This window comes from Gavialis gangeticus, unplaced genomic scaffold (genome assembly GCF_001723915.1).
Source record: "Gavialis gangeticus isolate Ggan-Ray unplaced genomic scaffold, GavGan_comp1, whole genome shotgun sequence".
In the NCBI taxonomy this organism is placed as follows: Eukaryota; Metazoa; Chordata; order Crocodylia; family Gavialidae; genus Gavialis; species Gavialis gangeticus.
In genome coordinates, this window is record NW_017729000.1 from 8351754 (window position 1) to 8372194 (window position 20441).

At 46.6% G+C, this 20441-nt stretch overlaps 1 protein-coding gene across 1 annotated transcript; it reads right to left on the reverse strand.

Moving 5' to 3' along the window:
* Positions 1 to 2018: 2018 nt before the first annotated feature.
* WNT8A (Wnt family member 8A) lies at positions 2019 to 6160 on the reverse strand. Its single transcript, XM_019506212.1, has 6 exons — positions 5750 to 6160; positions 5621 to 5654; positions 5262 to 5400; positions 4214 to 4339; positions 3756 to 3898; positions 2019 to 2740 (listed from the first exon to the last, which is right to left on the reverse strand). Exons 1-6 carry the CDS (start codon positions 5815 to 5817, stop codon positions 2183 to 2185), a joined length of 1068 nt encoding a protein of 355 aa, XP_019361757.1. The 5' UTR covers positions 5818 to 6160; the 3' UTR covers positions 2019 to 2182.
* Positions 6161 to 20441: the final 14281 nt, after the last annotated feature.

The following is a 20441-nucleotide window of genomic DNA, read 5'->3' on the forward strand; positions in this document are numbered from 1 at the left end:
CTTACAACCTAGAGGCCATCACAAGGTTTCTGGGATAAGCATTGCCTTTGATTTTGCTGCCCTTTGCACTGGTGTAGGAATGCTGGTATGCCAGGCTGGCCAAGCTCTCTTAGCATGGATCCCAACAGACCAGCAAAGCCCTGCTTCATGGTAGTGTAATAATAACCCCAACCCCCTCCCTGCACGCAAGGGAGAAGCTGCGTCAAGAAAGATGCAATACTGCGTCTATAACCGTGGTGGCTATAACCATGTCTACACTAGGGGTGGCACAGCTGTGTTCAGCAGGCATCACATTTTCACCCCCTTCCCCATTCATCACACCTGGCATCATATTTTTACCCCCTTCCCCATCCATGTAGCTGTGGCCACAGGAGTTTGTAGCATGCACGTGGCTTATTGAGCTAGCTGTGGGCAGAAGTGGGTTTGGTTCCTCCGTGGCTTAAAGCTATGACTTGGTAGCAGGCTGGGTTTGGCCTGTTCCTTTTGCCAGCATCACAACTGCAGCAGTCACAGATGAGGAGGGTGGGGTGGGTCCATGGGAAGGGGCAGTAGTAGCCAGGGCTGCTACTGTTCTGCGAAGCAGGTGTAGCATGGGGCTGTTTACAGCAAGAAGCAGCAGGGAACCACCAGACACATTCACAACCATCCCCAAGTTTTCTCTCCTGCCCTCTAGTTCAAAGGATTCATCTTGTTCCCTGGAATAAAGAACTTTGCAACTAGTGCTGATACCACATCAAAGGCCTGGGGAGTTTGCATTGTTTGAAAAGTGTTGGGCTTTCGACAAATTAAGCAGACATGCCAGGTTTAATATTTACCTTGGCCCAGCTATGCCCGCCTACTGAGTCCTCCCAAGGGTTAGATAGGAGGGTGATAGGGATTTGAGGGTTTAGGGCTGGAGTCGGTGCTAACTGAATTCAATGGAAAAGCCTCCCATAAACCTCAGTGGGCTTTGGATTAGTGCTAAGAATTTGCTGGGAAAAGAGGCTGGGTTTTTGGTTGTAGCCGTGTTGGTCTAAGGACATAGGCAGGCAAGGTTCTTTGGGTGAATCTGATCTCTTTTATTAGAGCAACTGAGTAGTTGGGGAAAAGTTCTTAGCAAGCTTTCAGGCGCAGTCGCCCTTCATCAGGTATAGAGAGTCTTGGGAAAAGAGGGAGATTTTAGAGACAGGCCCTTGTATAAACACAGTCATAATATACCATAGGGGGGAAAGCCTGCAATTTAATTAACATGTTTGCTGCAAAATCTAGTACCAGAAACCTAAACTCTCAGGACACCATCAGACTGGACACAGGAAACGTAGCGTGCTGAAGTTTGGTTACTATCCTTTATTATGCACAGAGAAAGCTGACTTCTCATCAGCTGAAGTTTTGCTTTCAGTCAGTAGACACTAAAGGGCGTTTTTTTTTTCATCCCAAACAAATAGGAAAAGCAAAAAGACAGGCAGTACTTCTATTTCCCTTGCACCAATTTATATTAAAACTTGGTTTAAGAAATGGGACCTTGCCTGCCATCTGTAAATGGCATCTGTAAGCCTCCAAAAGCACTCAAAGTGAAAAAGCAGCAGCTGCCCCAATAGGAATCACAACACTGTGAAACCCTTCTCATGTCAGAAAGTGCATACGTTTTATATTAAAAAAATATTTACAATATTTACATCCCTGGGGTCAGGTGCTCTGCCCTTGCATTTGTACCATGGCAGTGAGGCCAGCAGAGAACCAGAAGTGTGGTTAGGAGCAGATTTCAGCTTGGAGCAACTGCTGTTGGGATCCCAGTCACATGGCTGCCTGGTGTGATTGCCTTGAACCTGCACCTAGCTTTATGCTGGTGTAAAGAACATCAGAATTAGGGCCCCATTAAAAAAGAAAAACATGGCTTTTTGCAGATCCATCAATAAAGTGACAAATTAAATTAGTTACAAGCAAACATACAAACCAGAAGGACTGAGGCCCACCTGTGCCCACCTGCCCTTGCTCATGCTTATCGCACCATAGTGATCACAAGGAACTGGATCCCAATGCAGTGCTGCGGGAGTAGACATCCTCTCCACCCCCCGGCCCCTGGAGTCCTGCCCATACACCCCATGGGGAAGTTCCTTTCCAGTCTCAAATCCGGCAACGGGGTGACCTGTGCAGAAAATTGAAAAGAAATCTCCATGTCCCGAGCCTGCTGGTTCAGAGCTGCTCATCTCTTGTGACCCCTGTTCCGCCGCCTGGTTTTGTTAGACATGCCCCTTCTCCCAGAGCAGTAGTACTTGGTGACCGTTTGCTTGCAGTCCAGGCAGTTCACCACACAGCACCATCGAAACTTGCAGTGACAGTTGGTGACCACCTCGATCTTCCTCTCCTCTATCCTGAGGCCACACTCGGTGCAGAGCCGTCTGCAGCTCCTCCGCTCCCACTGAGACAAGTTCTTGCCGCCTTGCAGGCATTCCCGCCCCTCTGTGCCATGCAGGCCCAGGCTGGCATTGCGCATGCAGTAGTTGGGAGAATCTTCCAGGAAGACCAGCTCTGTGGTCAGCACGTTGCTGAAGGTCTCCACTGTGGTCCTGCGGCTGTCAGCGCTGTTCCCGGCTCTTATCCTCCTCTTGTCCATCTCCAGCTTCTGGGCCTGGTCATATTTGATCTTCAGATAATTCCCGATTTCTCGAAACTCAGCAAGCTGGAGCCAACAGGTCTGGATGCTGCAGCTGCCCGATACCCCATGGCACTTGCAAGTCCTCTTCATCATTTCTTTCACGGCCTTGGTTGAAAGAGAAGAGCAGCAGAAAATTAGGAGCAGCAGAAACCTGTTGTGCAGAGAGGGTCTGTTTCTGCTCATGGGATAAGGGTCTTCTGTCGCATGGTCCCCAGTCACTACCATCTGGCAGCCAGCATGAAATGACTTGGTTATCTCCATCCAGTTCCTAATGGACATGGGTTCCCATCACTAACTGATGCTGGAACTGGCAGATGCATTGGGGGTTTGCTGGGCAGGAACTGCCTTCTCTAGCCCTAAGCCAGGACAGAGGGGCAGTGTGAGCCTGGGCTATCTCAGTTCTGTGCATAAATTTACTTTCCAGGAGTATATCAAATCATCATCTTGCATGGGCTGTGAACAAGTCACTCCATTTATAAAATAATCTTTAAACAGGCCCTGTAATGACACTAAGTAGTTAGGCATTGCCCAGAGTCCAGGCTTTTAGTCGGTCTTATTTGCTTCCCTATAGTCGTGGTTCTCAAACTTTGGGGGCTAAGTTCACCCTTTTTAAGGTTGCTGGACCACTGTGACCCTGCTAATTCCACGTTACTTTCTGTCACTACGCCTGCACTGTGACATGAAAAGCACCACTTCATCATGTTTATTGGGTGCCATTCACTGCTGTTGTTCCGCTCGTTTTACAGAGGGGGACACTGAAGCAGAGACTGAGATTACAACCCAAACAGACTCACTGCCAGAACTGAGATTAGAGCTCAAGTAGGAGTAGTTATTCCCTCACCTGAAAATGCACATTGCTAGAGCAGGGAAGATATGCTGGAAACTGTGCGAATGCAAAACTATCAAGTCTCATGGCTGTGGAGAGGGAGTGCAAGTTACTGCACTGGCTAGCTGCTTTCTGTGAGGACCAGCAATTCTTACTGCAATCGCTGCCTTGATGGAGGGCCTGATTCTGAAATACATTCATACAAGCCTCCCTTGTTAAGCAGTGGAGATTGGGACCCTAAAAGCTCTGTAGACGAACATGTTTTCAAACACAGACTTGCATGCTTTTACTTACAAGTCTCCCTGCTTCATTGTTATGTAGATTCATCAGCGCTCTGGCATCTTGTCCCGTTTCCAAACCGTCCACAAACAGTTTGGAAATTCTCTCTCCAAATTCCACATTATCGCTGCAGCCTCCCCAGACCCATCCTCGTCCACCTGGGAAAAGACGCACAGTTCACAAGTAGTCACTTTGAAGCCACTCAAGGGGATAGTGGACTACCAGACAAACTGGAAGCCCGGAGTGATAAAAACATGCTATAATAAGGGACCTGGATGAGAAAAATTAGGGGAGACTGATCATTTTTAATGCTGAGTCTGATGGATGTTAAAAGCAGAAACAGCCAAATCCAGCCATTAGTGACAGTTATGACTGGGAAGTTAATCTAGTGCATTTGAAAACCAGATCCATCATGTGGAGGCTGGGAAAATCTTAGCTGCTTCCCCCATTAGACCAGTATAATCTCAGCTTACCTACGCGCCCATTCCTGGAGTCATCACAGCCGCAGTTATCAAAGTCACCCATGCTGCAGTTCCTGGTGAGAGTGTACATTACTCCAGCTGAGCTGATGGCGTGGACAAAAGAGGTCTCTCTCGTTGCTGCAAAGGTAAGAATAAAGAACTTGTCACCCTCCAGAGCACGAAGCCTCTGTCCCAATTCTATCCATGTTGGAAATGTAAGCTGTTTCCAGCAGGGGTAGAGAGAGGGCAAAAATCTGTGCATAAAAGTGATCAGGACCAAGGTAGGGCACAGTGCAGGAGTGAAAACTTTTCTAACCCACTGCAAAGTGCCTGCAAATTTTCTGTTCTGTTGTTTTTTTGACTCAGTAGCTGACAGGACATTGCCAAAGTGCCTATGTGCATGGGATAGCGTTACAGGCTAACAATGGGAATTGATTTAATAGACTCAATCCTGTTTATTGCTCAGGCAGGTTACACCACAACTTTCTGTCTGTGGCAAGTTCATGCATTAGCCATGGCTACAGAGGGAAAATGGCACTGGTTTAACTTCATTAAGCTCTTTATTTATTAGATTTATGTGCTCCCCTCCCCCCAGATAGGATCAAAGAAGCTTACAGTAAAAGACAAATTAACTTAGAATAAAATTGGAAGAGAAGACTAGTATAGCAAAGTAATCTTCCCCACCCACTCCCTGCTTCTCAGCAAGAGGATTTTAAACCCTACACATGGGGACCCACATTTTTTGAGCTTTCATTTCAATTTAACCCTCTTCCCAATCTGTATAAACTGCTCGGTAATATCAGAGTGCCACCAGTGGGGCTTACATTGGTTGAAATCTGGTTTAAATTCTGATTTGAGCAAAACTGGTTGAACTTTCCTTATGTAGACAAAAACTGAAGGGCCAGGCTATGTCCGCAGTCACTCCCCCTTCCCTCCAGAATTTGCTATCATTCGATATACACTTATATGCTCTATCACACAGTATACGCATATCAAGAGGCTGCTCATGTTTGCGGAGGAGAAAGGGCTGTACTTGGTGCGTCTATAAGTGCATGCTTACCGCTCCTGAGTCTGTTGTGAGTTGAGAGCTGAAGGGCGCTTTCTGGACAGTTCCAACGCTCCCAGTTAAACTGGTGCTTGCACTCTTCAATCCCACTGTGCGCCCCCACTGAGACACTGGTGGAATACGTCAGATAGGCCTTGCAGAGAAAAATAACAGTCTGAAACTCATGTGCCTTTTAAAATCAAAACACTGGCAAGCAAAAGTAAATGAGTTTCCCCTCCTTTCCCCTATTTCCCCTCCTTCACCCAAGGGACCTGATGCCCATAGGCAGACCAGTAAATGTGGCTCCTAAGTAAGGTGATCTTTGTCTGCAAATAGGACGCAAGCAATACGTTTAAATTGATGGATAAATTTACCTTGGGTCCTGTCATGAGAAAGTTGTTCACAGACCTGGAACAAAAATAAAAAAAGAGGATAAACCATATTGTCTCACACAGGCTAAAGGGTAGCACAGAGGCCCTGTGCAAGCTGAGCTGCAGTCCTACCAGGCTGATGTGTCAAAGATGGCACAGCATAGCCCAACGGTGGTGAAGATGAAGGTGCTCCTCTTCATGGCAGGCACAGAGGCTGAAGCCCTAGTCCACTGGCTGATCTAAAGAGCGAGGCAGCTTTCCTTGTCCCCACATCAAAGGAGAAAAGTTGCAAGCCCCCAAATCTCTGATATATATAGGAGGTGATGTTCTAAATAGTCAAATCCCCCTATTCATTTGCCACCCAATGACCCTGTGTGGCAAAGAGGCTTCTGATCCAATAGGGGACAAGGCAGCAAAGCAAAGGAAACGCCTAATGCTGCACTTCAAAAGCCAGGGAGCAGTTGTCACCAGGAGCCTCTGTGATGATCCTGGGGAGAATAAACTTCCCTAACAATGGGCAGCTTTGAATTGTGTTAAACACCAGCAATCCCCTCCTTCTCCTCAGTTCCCGGCACACTTGCCGTCTCCCTTTTGATACCTTGCTATGACACCGGCACTCTTTCTCCTCTTCTGTCTCAAACAACAAAATCCCTGCCTTTTTCTCCCTGCTATCTTGCTCTTTCTGGGCAGGATATCTCCCCAAGAGTTCAACAGGCATTTTGGAAAGAGCTGCTGGGGACAGACTTCCAAGGGCTTCTTAGTTTGCAGGGATTCATTTAGAGTGAAGGGATGATCCATCTCACGGTGGATGATTTTGTGTTCCCATAAGGGTGGCAGCAGGCTTCAATAAGGGCATTTCACATCTCCCAGCTTGCTTGCTGCTGTCTTAACCACTTGCTTGTTTGCTCTGTCCTAACCACTATCTGAGATGCGCTTTTTTAATATTGAGGAGGACAGGGAGTACCTTGGGGTAAGAGCTGGCACTACAAAGCATGGCTGGCTCCAGAGGTGTAAAGACCACAGGTACAAGACCAGCAGGAGCCCAAGTGTCTTCTGTTTGTCAGGCTGGAGTAACCTCACTGGTGTCAAGGGTAAAACTGGGGAAGAATGAGGTCCAAGCCTAGCTTCCTAAATGTGCTTATGGTCAATAGGGTGAAGGGCTTTAAAAATAACTGTGCCATGGATGGAGTAAGGTATAAAAGTGACAGCAGGGCTGTGTGTGTTCACAGAGCATGTTGTGGCCCCCAGATTAAATGTATCCAAGATTTGCAGTGGGTCAGACTGAGCTGCCAGTTTCCTTTTTCTTTTCTTGTAAAGCCTGGGGAAATGCTGAGTTGATGACAAATCCCATATCTTTGGGCTGGTTTGGACTGCACCTGCCCTTCTCTCTCTCATAGATGTGCGAGTGTGTAGGTCAGCTCTTGCCTTTCTTCAAGAGCTAAGAGTGGGGCATTCCTACGTCCTGGCTCCTAATTTTTCTAGTAAGCATTAGACATTATTTCTCTACATCACGTGAAAGGGAAATTTGGAGCCAGTCGAGCAAAGTTGCAAACAGCCACTTGCAGTCAGAGGATTAAAATTGTAGGTTGGCGAGAAGGGGATGAGTGCAAAATCCTTCTTAATGAGCACAGATCTTTCCCAAAGCTAGTGTATTCCTGCAGCGATGAGAAAGCTTGGCCTGAGTCACCACTGTAATCATTAACATCCTGCAAAGGCATCTCCTCTGTTGGTAAGAGCTGCCAGAGGACCTGTGTTAAGAACAGAGTGTTTCTAATGTGTTTAGAGAAGCTCAATTATTTTAAGCTGGGGTAAAATAGCTTGGCTTATGCTCTGCATTGTAGATGCCCATGATCAGTATTGCTTTCAGTGCAGTTTTCTGTGCAGGCGTGTTAGTGTGCATTATCTGAGAGAGCTTCTACAACCACAAGCTTTCTGGTGTCTCAGTCGCTTCAATTCATGCTTGATCCTCCTAACCACATGACAGAAAAATAGATATTGGGGTATGGAGCTCTTCTGTGGGATGTCATTGCTACTTGTAGGGTCAAGTATTTCTTGGCCCTGGGTGTTAATAACCCTTTCCTCCCCATTTCCCCCTCCTCCCCCTGTTAAAACCATAAGATTCTTAAGCAGCGCCTCTCACCTCATTTGATCGTAGCATAAAGCCAAGAAGCTGATGCTGACAAACAAAGCAAGGTGTTGTCCTTGCAGTTTACCACTTCCTATGAATTATTCAGTATTTATAGCAGCCTGGTATGTGCTCACAGGCAACCTCAGGACTGACCTGAGACTAGAAAGACATAAATAGGCAGAAGTGGAATAGTCACATTTTTGTAGACTTCTCTGCCTATCCCTTTTCCTTTGCAAAAGGCAACAGAGCCCAATCCATTTGCTCAGTAGCTGATCAAAGACAGGCTTTTTGTGATGCTTAGGGTAAATAATGCTTGGCACTGACAAGAGTTCTTCAGCCAGCAGTTGCCAAGCAGATAGAGAGAGCTCTCTCCATTTTGCAAGTGAAGGAGTTGAGGCGGGGGGCGGGGGTGAGTGCCTGAGGCCGCATGGTGCGTCGGTGGTGGAGCTGGACCAGACACAGGTATTTTGAACCTGTTTCATGCTCCAATCATTGAGTCTAACCATCACCCCATGCACTGGTGACATGAACTAACCCAGGGCTTCCTACACTGTGGTCTGCTAAAGCATCTGCATGCCAGCTCGCCCTTCCCCACTTTCTGTGAAAACACAGAGGTTGAAGGTGCACCGGGGACTGCTAGGCATTTCAAGGGCTCATAGTGATGTATTAAGTCTGGGAAGCAGTATACTAAGCCTTCCATGACCATGTCCAGTTGGACATCGCAAGTTCTTGCAGGATCTTTCTTATGGATTTGGATCTCCCCACTTGGGCATCACTCAGAAATGTGCTTTGAGTTTTGGCTTTGGACATAACCAAAATCCCATAGCAAAACCTATTACTTCCACTGTGTTTCATAGGATCATGGGAATATAGCTCAGAGGACCCTGGGCAGGTCACCTCCTCCAGCCACCTGCTCAGAGGCATGTCCAAACCTGTTTTCACTTGAAAAAGCTGGGATGGCTTGTGCTAGCGAACAGCAGGGGAAAAAAAATCAGATTAGATGCAGCAAAACGTTTAGTATCTCATGTTGTTTGGATGTTTATGGGCTGATAATGGGCATAAGATCGCAGTTCTATTTCAGGCAGTGGGCCTCTTAGAAAAGGCCTCTTTGATGAAACCACGCCTGTTTCAAATGGGTTTCAGATGCCATCAGAAACAACAGATCCAGAGAACACTTCTGTTTGATATAAGGTCTGAGTTTCAGGGCAGTTCTGTTAACTTTTATTCATCAAATATTAATTGAGTGTTTCTGATTTTTGCTTTCTTGATCCACTCAATCGGGGCTTTTCTCTAGGTGATGCAATAGTAACTAAATACATTACTCCCGTGAAGCCCTATTCACTTCCATGTGCGAAGTCACCCTTGCAGGAAGGTAGGTCTGGGTCCTTTCTGATTCTATTGCAGTTTTATGTGTTCTGCCCCTAATATAAAGGCTGAATTCAAAGTCCTCTGCAAACCCTGTACAAATATGAAAGGATTCAACATGCAACTTTCCCACATGTTTTTTTTTTCCCCTGTTGATATGTTCCTACCAAGAAAACACTGGTCTTTAGGGCAGGATTTGGGTTCAGAGATGCCAGGCCACAGCTGGAACTGCAAACAAATATCTTGTACCACATCTGCATGTTGAGTGTTTGGGCTTTCATGTGTCTGACAGCAGAATTTAACTCAGTTTATGTAAAGACAAGGGAAAATCACTGTCCTCTAGAGTGTAACAGGGGGATTAGCCTATCAAGAGTGTGACTTTCTTCTTTAAATATGCATTTTATATACTCATAGCATAAAAAGTTGGGTGAAGGGAACAGGATGGGGAGATGCAGGGAAGGCGGACAAGGCCTTTGTAGAGAGAGATGGGCCCACAAGCAAGATTTAATGTCCAAAGCCCAGTGGGAACTTTGCAGTTAGCTCCTCCTGGAGGAGGTGGAAGAAGACACCACATTGTATTTTTTGCTCTAGCGTGCATGTGATCCAGGTCCAGCTACAACCACAGTAGCAGCCATCCTAACTGAAGAGATGTTGCCTCTATTAGCTGATTTGTCTCTAAAATGTCAGTTCAGTCATTTTTGTTCTTTTTAGGATTTTCCTCTCTGGTTTCTGAAAGCCTGAATGATGCAGATTCTGAATGAAGCTGACCATGAGCTTTAAGGGCTACGGGGACAGGAGCTGTGTGACAGGTGAACTGGAAGATAACAGACCTCTGAGAGAATGAATCCAGGACCAGACAAAAAGCCCTTGAGGTCCTACCCAAGCCGAGCTTCTTTGCCTTAACTACTGAATTACAGTCTCTGCCCTGAAGACCTGATGATCTAAGCAGGCAAGAAAACAAAGTTTTGGAGAGAGAATGGAGGCACAAAGAGGGAGTGACAAGGCCAGCTTGTGGTGGTCCAGGGAGTAGAGCCAAGCCTCCTTAGCCCAGACCCATGCCTTAAATCAATAGACCTCACTGCCTGCCTGAGCAGCAAGAGTGGTGGGTGGCAGACAGTACCAGCCCTGCAACCACCAGCTCAGCCCGGCTGGACACGTCCCTGCTAGGACATGTCTGTCCCTCAGCCCTTGCGCAGCAACACAAGCAGAGGGCATGTGCATTTCCAGGGCTGTATCAGAACAACCCAGGTACCCAGGATGTGTTGGGGGAAAAAAAAACATTTTAAATTATCCTCAGCAAGTGACACATTCAGACCCCTGGTGTCAAATCCTGCCTTCTTAGCTCCATTACAATAAAACCCCACCTGGGTAATTAGCCAAATCATCCCCCTCCTTCCTTGCAGATGTATAATAAGGTTGCATTTTATTGTGGTCACCTGCATTGCTCTCTGCAGGAAGCCAGCACATGTCCCTGTGTAATGCCATATACTTGGTTTGTACACATACTCCCCCTCCCCCCAGCAAAGGTGGTGTGATAGGTTTCTATTTTTCTTCTTTACCTTTAACTTTTCTTTAAACTAATCACTCACTGAGAAGTGCAGCTATTGGGAAACCCTTGGGGATGTGCTGTTCCCAAGAGCAGCATTTTTCTAGGTTTCCTGACACACACAGCCAAATCTCCCATGCCGTGTAATTCTGGCCTTGTCTGCTGTACTTCTCACAACCTGACATGCTTTCCTAATGGGGGAGTAGCCTGCTGAGCTTGTGCAGCCTGATCCTGCAGTCCTTGGGGTCGGTGCCAGTCTTGTGTGGCTTAGGAGCGGGGTTGAAGCAACCTAATGAATTGTGAAATTTGTGTCATATCTGAAACCGGCATCTTAGGCCTGTGTTGTATTCTGCTCCTTCCTTCCATCTCTGTTTCAAAGTCTGTGTTTTAGGCAAGAATTTTAGAGGTGCTGAAATTGGTGGGAGCTAAAAGTAACCAAGACTCCTGAAAACTGGGTCACAGTACGCAGGTGGGTTTCACTGTTTAAGCCACAGTTCTTTTGATTCCAATTATTTGGCCAGATTTTGTCTTTCCATAGACAGTACCACGTCCACGTGTCCCCATGAGGACAGCTGGCCCCACAGTCGCCAAAGTCCGAGGAAACCTGTCCTCTGAGCCATGGTCCCTTGTGGGGAACGCGTTTAGAGAGCTAGCCCTTCCCTCTGGGGTCTTGGGTCATCCTCTGCCTCGTGGTTGAGAGGGTGGAAGCTGTGGGTAGGGAGTGAATGATACAAGGAGCAGGGGGAATGTTTCTAGTGGAAATCCCCGTGATGATTTGGGACTTCCCTGCAGGAGGATGGGAGTGTAGCAACTGCTCCCTAGCTCACCCATCTACAAGCTAGCCCTGTCTTGCTGACATTGTGCCATGCGTATGGGCCATTATCATAGAATTGTAGAAAATGAGGGTTGAAAGGGACTTCAGGAAGTTGCATCTAGTCCAACCCCTGCTCAAAGGGGGTCTCCTCAGGATGGAAAAGTGTAAACCTCCCTCCTGTGCTCCCGAAGAGAGAGTCGCATGATTTGTGTGCTGGAAACCAGCCTTTAGCACCGTGTTCTCAGGATGCTCCTTGCATTAACTCTTAAGCTCTTGTTTCAGGTCTCCTGCAGGTCCCTAGCAGCTGCAGAGGGGTCCTGCACTGCCATTCTGGTAGCTCTTCTCTGGTCATTACTATTTCTACTTTGTCCAAATACACTCTACAAACACCTAAAGCAGGCAGGCAGCAACTTGCTGCCAGAGGCAGGACTACATACATCCTGGCCTTCCAGATCGTTGTAGCTTGCTCTGAGTGGGAGGGAAAGGAGTGGGTTCACAATGAATCCATACGTTGTCCCTCAGACTTTTTTTTTTTTTAAAGGCACCATCTGTTTAAGCTTCTGATAGGGTCAAACACTGAGATTGGCTCTGACGTGGCCTGGGCTGCCCGTTGGCTCTGGCTCTCCCTGGGGCTGGCATACACTCCTCCAGCGCATGTTATGGAAATGTTATCTGGAGGATAGCAGGCGGTGATAAGATACAGCTAGTGTGAGAATTGAGTTGCAAACATGGATGTTGCCGGACATTGGGAGAGTCATTTATCCCCTGCCCAGAGCCAGCAGGGCCTGGCCTGGACATTGCTGGTGGCAGAGCCAAAGATAAGTTCCTTACAGGAGACAACAGGCAGTTTCTCTCCATCAGACAGGATGTTTTTTGGCACTGAAGTTTTCCATCATTTCTTCACTCTTAATGGCATACTCTTCTCACTTCCTGCAACACAGGGGCATTGGCATCCTGTCTGCATTGCAAGGGGGTGATTACACTCTCCCAGCTGCAATCTCCTGGGTGGTTTCATTGGAATGAGCAATTCCCCACCTCTGTCTAGGACCCTTGCAAAGCATCTTCTTGTTTCCTCACCCCAGAGCAGGGGTGGGCAATTATTTTGGGTAAAGGGCTGCTTACTGAGTTTTGGCAAGCCATCGAGGGCCGCATGACAGGCAGCCAGGGGCAGATAAATATTAATTTTCTAAATTTTTTAGGGGCCCCGCAGGCCAGATAGAATGGCTTCGTGGGCCGCATCCATCCCGCGGGCCACATTTTGCCCACCCCTGCCCCAGAGGCATATGAGTTTAAGGGCAGCACAACTGCATGTCTGCATTGCCAGGAGGCCAGCACATTTAATGGGCAGAACAGCTGAGGTGGATCTAGAGACAGGGCACTGAGGCACACAGCTCCCTGAACAAGTCAGAAGGAGCTGGCACCTAAACTGCCTTTTATGCCTCTGAAAGTTTCCCTAGTGGGCTCTGTTTCCAGCAAGCCACTGAAGATGTCACAGGGGTCCCAATTTTCAATGGACTTGAGTGAGTCCTTACGTTGCTTGGAAAAGCCTGGCCTGTGCCTCTTCATGCCTCAGTTTCCTCATCTGTAAAATGGGTGTATAGTGCCCAGCTACTTTTGAGCCATTGTAGGCACCTCTGCAACTTTGCTGCTGCTTCTGAACTCTCAAGTAAAATGCAAGGTTTGGGGTATACAAATGACTTAGGGACATGACCCCCAGTGATTCACATTGGGACTTAAATACCTAATTCATTCTGGAGCTTATTGAAAGTGTTTCCCTTTATCTGTTTCTCCCGCAAAGGTGCAACATCCCAGTGTATGCCAGTGGCCATCTGCCCAGCACTGTGGGAATCTCGAACATCACCTAGTACTGCAGGACACTGTCTCCAGCCACATAACAGCCTTTGCAAATATATGCTCTAATCCAGCCCTTACCTCCCTCCTTTAGGTGTGGCCTTCAAAGCCTTGAGAGCTGTTTGCATAGCAACTTGATAAAACAGGGGCTGGTTCTTTGTTCTCACCTCCCCCAGCCCTTTAAGGAAAATGTCATGCAAAAATAGTGTTAGAGCAGTAGAGAGGTTGGTCGCAGGCATCTGTGCAGGTCCGTGTACATGGGCCAAGTAAGTCCTGCACCTGGCATTTATCATGTCAATGAACCAGGCTCTTTCTAGAAGGAGACTGAAGCCTGAACACAGCACAAGATTATTTTTCAATACATTAATTGTCACCTATCTCCTTAATTATTCCCTTTCAAGCCTGAGTTTAATTAACTCTAGCAAACCTTTGTGGGGTCCTCCCTCATCTTTACATGTTGTGATTTTCTTAGAGACTTTTGGCTGTGTTATCAGCTCTGCTGCTGATCTGCTCTGTGTTTTTGGGAACATCTCTTTGCCTCTGAATGCTTCAGATTCCTCCTTTGTAAAGTGAGGGTGAGGGTCTTTTCTAAACCTCTTTGAGCTCTGCAGGTGAGAAGTGCTTTGTAAGAGCTGACGTGATATCTTTTATTAGACCAACTCAACAGTAGCAAGAAATTTTCTTTATTTGCCAGCTTTCAGGCTCACTCTCCCTTCCTCAGGCAAAGGAGACTGCATAGATTGTAGCATTTCTCCTGGCTAGAAATGAAACTTCACATTGTACTGGGGAACCTATTTATTCTCCTGTGCAATATGAAATTTCATTTCTACCTGGGAGAGATGTTACAATTGATGCATTCTCCTTTGCCTGAGGAAGGGTGAGTGAGCCTGAAAGTTTGCAAAAAAAGATATATTTTTTTTTGCAACTATTTAATTGGTCCAATAAAAAAATATCACCTCTGCCAAGTGTTCTGCATATTTTCTGCCTGTAGACCAACACGGCTGAAACCTGTATCCTTGTAAGAGCTGATTACATCATCCCTGCCCTGCAGTTTTGGGGCTTGGCAGGTTGCTTTCTGTTGGAGAAGAGATCATCAGTGACATGAAGAGTGGATATTTTCTTCGTGCTACTTCTTTTTTGCTATATTATATGCACCAGTCTTTGAACAGAAGTGACAAATGCACGCCGGCAATCCCTATCCGAACTCCGAACCCAGCACCCAGTGTCTGGTTCCAGAAAAGCACGGTAGATAGCAGACTGTCTTGCTATTTGCAATTGCTGCCTGCAAAAAAACCCATATAAAAAAGCAACAACAATAGATAAACGATTTCACCCTGCTCAGATGGCAAGCAAAAGAATATAAGTAATGTTGGCATTTGGTGGCACCTACCATAGTTCTCCTTGCCTCCTAGTCAACCCTCCTTGGCTCTATGTACCCCTCTGTTCTTTTGCAGATGTTTCCTGAGGCTGTTTTCTTTTCTAAACAGGACAGTGATGCCATATCAAGTTGTCAATGATGATGACAACCATCAAGTCTTAATTATTTTACAGCGCAAGCTAATACAATAGACGGGGAACCAAAGATCTGAGTGGAAGGTGATATGACTGCTGATGACACATTCTCTGCATTAGTTTCTTCAGCTTTAAAAGTGGTCCAAGTGAGAAAGCAGTAGTTTATAGATACATGTGAGCTCATGGCTGATCAATGAGGAAATGAATCTGGGGCACGTGCATGCTTGTTTTCATCCAAGGGAACCTTTGAAAATAAATGTCATGGATTAAATTTCCGCTCCACCGCAAATATGTTTCTTGATACCAAATTGCAATGGTTTGTGGTGAAGATTGTTAGTGCGAGTCCATGATAGCTGCTTGTAAAGAACTGCCAAAGAGAACAAATGCAACTTCTTGTATGAGCATTACTTTCAAGATGGGTGGAAGTAATGGAATGACCCCAGCGTGATTCCCTGAAAAATAGCTTCCCATTCAGACTGGGAAAAGAGCTGTAAATTGTAATGATGGTTCCTGGAGCAAATGGCAGCATCCAGCCCCCAAAAATGAATTGTGATGACTTCAGGTATTCAACCGACAGCAGGAAAGAGCAGCAGAGCTTGTTTCACCGGTTGTACTCTTTCAGTAGCAATGTGCCCTCTCTTGGAAGACTTCAGCACTGCAGATAAAATTTGTGGCAGGGAAGGTGTACAGTAAGAGGAGAAATAATAGTAAAAGCTGATCCAGTCTGTCAAAAGAGCCTTTGTGTTGGCAGGTAATTGTAACTGGCTGCTGGATTTACATTGATACTGGAGGCTAAACACTCTTCTTTCCTGAAGGTCCTTGCTTGGCCAATGACTTTTCTTCGCAAATATGTAGTTGGTCTAATAAAAGATATCACTTCTTTCATGAGTTTTAATTCCTTATGGTATGAAATTCACCCAGTCGAGCACCAGAGGAAGTTCTAGCTGCATTAGTCCTCCATACAGGTATGAAATAAGTTTATGAAAGCTAGGGTGGGTATCAAGCTAATAATCAGGTTGGGCTTGGGGTGAGGCTAGCTCAGGCTCCAGTTACCTGTCATGAACATTAGGACAGCTGAGTGCTGGCAGGCAAAGGCCTGGTGTCCTGGTATTTTGGACAGTGAAATCACACTGGAGGCCTAGCTCTGGACATTGTGATTGGGATATGAAGGAGGAAGTGCCAGCAAAAGGGTGTGGAAAGTACTTTGGAACAAAGGAAATGGAAGAAGGGCACTTTGTGCCCAAAAGCTTGTTCAGCATCTTTCAGAGTTGTACAACGCCACCCTCCCTGGCCTTGCCTTTGGAACAAGAGGTAGCAGTTTCTAGTTAGTGTGTTAAAAACGAAGAACCAGAGTTAGGACAAAAAGAAAAATGCTCTTCCTTCTTCAGGCTTAAAATCAAGGCATGAGTGGCCCACGCCTGTGAGAAGGCATGGCTAATGAGCGGCTCTGTGGGTGGGTGATGTTTAGGCATGCATGTTTACAGTGTGGTCACAACAAAGCCCATCTCACTTATGCTGTTTGTGCAGTTTCTCCTGGCAAATTATATGCTTTCCTGTTTAGAGCCATTTGCAGAATGAGTATGTTCCTTCAGTACATTGTCACTACGTGGGTGGCATTCAGTCAGCTAAAAGTCTGCCAGTGCTAGGCCCGAATTTCCAGAGACTGGCTGAAAATCTGCTCCTGGCTACCCCAGTGTCATCCTGGGGTAACTTGGCTGAAAGCAGATTAATGCCAGTCTCACAATTTTATTTTGAGCTTCGCACTATGTGATGTGATGTGCATGGGGGGTGTTGGTCATGTGGTTGTGAAAGACCCGCAGGTGTGATCTAAGTGTATGCTGAAGTCTCAGGAATCAGAAGCCAAAGGAAAGGAACCCAGATTGTTGCTGCTGTTTGGGTTTTTTTTCTTTTTTTTATTAATCCCATGATTGCTTTGGAGGAGCTGACTCATGGTTTTTGAATACTTGCAACTGGTGGTTCTGTAACAGTATCAGTGATATGGGGGAATCGACACAAACAACACATAATCCAGAGTCGCGTTAATTCCTAAATCAGCGCGGCACAGAAGGAGGAAAAAGCTGATGGCTAAAGATAGAAGCTTACTGGAGAAGGGAGCTGCTTTTTTGGAGGATTGCAAGACAATGAAGCAGGCTGCTAGGAACAGTTCACCCCAAAGCACCTATTTTCATTTCACTTGCTTGATGCACTATTGTCAAATCCCAGAATTAAAAAGACGAAAGAAACATGGGTCAAGTTCCCCAAAAGCACTTGATCTGCATAAAAATCCTGAGATTTCTACAATCAGGTTATCTGTTTGGAGCCTGTGCCGGATCTATCAGAACATGAACCATTGTGAGCTTTGTGATGATATGGGAAGAGCATCAGCATGGTACGGGGAAACACATGACACACGTACCTGCTTCCATGATCCTGGCCCATTTGGGGCATTTGTGTGGGCTAGTGAGCACTGGGATGCATTTTTACCTGTGTGGTATTTGCTTGTTAAGTATATACCTGTGCTACTCCCTTGGTCTCTCTGTATCTTTTAAGAAACAAGACTTCTCAGTGGAAATTCACATTATAGAAAAAAGGCCTCGGCTTCTCTTAACACTGTATTTTGTCAGCTTTGCACTGGGCCCTTGCTCCCACTCTTGTTTTGCTTGCAAGGCTGAAGGTGGTTTCCTTGCTGAGTCATGAGGTCGCTGAGCACAGCCCCGAGGCTCCGCGTCTCGTGGGCTGGGAGCAGGTGGGGATGCTGGAGGCCTGTCTGGCTTGGACACTGCAAAGTCCCAAGGGAACAGGGCTTGGTTTGTTTTTAGCAGTAGTGCTGGCTGCGTAGGAGGCTCCTGCCAGCTCGTCGGGAGACGGTCAGGGCTTCTGAGCGGAGCATTGTTTTACCGAGAACCGGAGCTTGGCAGAGCTCAGCAGAGCCACCAGACTTGCACGTGGTGCTGTCTGGTATTTCTGCTGCTTTGTGCATGTCCTGCTGATTCTTTCCCTGCTGTCTTGCCCGTATGTCCTGCCTGAACTCCTGCAGCTCCACCAACGGTCCCAGGCCACTGCTCTGCTCGTAGCCCTGCTCTCCCGCTCTCACATGCCTCCCTTTGGTTGTCAGTACGAAAGTTCTCTGATCTTTCATGGACATCACGGACTCTGTAGTGAACATGGTGTTGGCAGCGTATCGCCAGGATCACCAGATTGGCTGTTCTCTTTAAAGCCCCAGATCCTGGAGTCATTGGAAATCATATTTAAAAAAAGAGTTGCTTGCCTTTGTGGCTGCAGAGTAAATCTTGAAAACCAGACTCAGCGCTCCACTCCTGGCCATTCTGGAATTAAAAGTGAACCTCAATTTATATAATAGATGGGGAGAGAGATCATGTAAATACAATCTCTTAGGCTAGGAACAGAAATTACATACAAACTGGTATAAGTGATTGGAAACTGGTTCAAATCTGTAACACAACAGAAGTTAGTACACATAAACAGCTTTCAGAATGGCTGAAACCAGTTTAAGATAAACCTGGATGATGTAGTATCAGAATTAACTGATTTAGGTTAAATCAGTTTATTGAAATTCTGTCTCAGATCCCCCCCCAATTCAAGTTAACTCACAGTCCCCCAGCATCCCGGGATGCTTTGCATCTCCCCTGCAAGCCCCACTACCCCTTGCGAGGTGGGTGGGCTAGCCTTGGCCCAAACTGTCTGCTTCAGCCAAGCAGAGAGGTGTGCTCTAGCGCGCCCTGGCTTCTGACCTAGGCCACTGCAGGCATGTGGCTGCATTTCCTGAATCAAAAGTGAATGTCTGTTCACTGCTTATCCGTTCAATCTACACAGCTTAGACTAACTTGCGAAGATTGAATCGATTCAGCCTCAGGCTTTTTGACTGTCTGTACTTAGCCCTAGACTGGGGGCCTGACCCATGAGTTTTGAACCTGTGCGGTGCTCATATGATACACAGTAGAGGTCTTCATCATTGTAGATCAATCTAAACCAGATCTCCCATGTACAAACATCCCCACCATGCTGCTGCTGGGAAGGTTTGATTCAGGATCCCAAAGGATGGTTCACGCCCTTCTGTAATTGATTACTCTGCAGCTAACTAATGAGATGTAGTGACCTGCAGCATGTCAGAGTTTGTAATTATAACTGTAGGGGTACAGGGTTCCTCTGCTGAGCCAACCGAAGGGCAGGTGCTAGGACCCTGCATAAAGTTGCCGGGTAATTACTGTGGGGCTTGTGCTGGCAGGTGCACTGGGTTAGTTTCAAACAGCATATAAGAGAGGCTGTCAGACCTTTCTCAGACGGACGCAGGACGAAGAATGGCTGCATATCTGCTTCAGTGTGCTCTCTGGAGTAATTTGGGAGCTTCACTTGCTTTGAAGAAGCTGTAAGGTAACTGTTGCTTTGCAGATTGTGTTGTAGATTGAAACTAAATATTTAAGGGACATTGGTGATGGGTTGAGAACTTTATATTTGTCACTTTCAGCCCACAGAGCTTGCTATTATGACTGAGTGCTACACTGGAATGGAAAAGTGGAAGAGGGTCTTTGACCGGTGAGGTCAATGGCAGACCTGGTTATATGCTGAGATGGGCAATGAGGTCAGAAATGAGGGTTGCTATTGGCTGTGCGCACTTGCACGGTGCTTGCTTGGCATATTTCACTATCTCTTCACTGCGACTTTGAGCACAAGATTGTATTTTGATAAGGGGAGTGTCAGAATATAACTATCTTGTTGGAGGATGAAAGTCCAGTGTCTAGGCTTTAGACAGACAAACCCCTTTGACAGAAGCTCTGAACTGCAGCCTCTGCATCCCGTGTGCCCTAGCTTAAGTGGAAATTCAGCTGTGCTGTGACAAGGTAGGGGTACAACTCTGAATAATTAGATGCTGAGTTACAGGCAAATGAGATCCAGATCTGTTCCTGGCCTTCATGTATTTTCATCTCATTGCACAGTTAGTGGGCTGGAGGGATTTTGTGCTGCTGCAGAAAAGACCTGTTTCCAAAACAGCATGCTCAAAATCAGGCAGAGACTTGTAGGTGGGGAAGACAGCTACAGCTGAGGATTTTCAGTGCTGGATTTTGTGCAGGAAAGGAAAAACCTCCATGAAGCAAATCTTCTGATTGTCATAAAGCTACCAGTCCAATGAGGTGATTGTGAGGAGCACCGTGACTGCCCCTATCTGAATTCATACCCCTCCCTAGAAAATGTTTTTTACGAATGACTGCCTATGAGGAGCCCGATCACTGAAGCTAATGGTAAAGCTCCTATCGACTCCAACAGCAGCAGGATCAGGGGTCAGATGCTGTCCTGAGAGAGTGTCTGAGCCCTTTGCTTCATCTTCTGTTGGCTCTCATGGAAGCAGGTCTGAGCTGCAGATCCTGCTGTGGGCAAGCCCAGCAGTAGTGGGGAGTGAATCGGGGCAGGATTGGGGACTGTGGTTTCTAAATGCTGGTCCCTGTTGTCAGTCAACTATGTAACTTTCTACAGTGCTGCTGGATTTGCATCCTGCTGCAGAAGGAGACAGTTGTACTGTGTATTAATTCAGCTGGGCAACCCTTTCTGTGGGGTTGCTCACCTGGGTGAAGTGACTGAGAGTTGGCTTTGG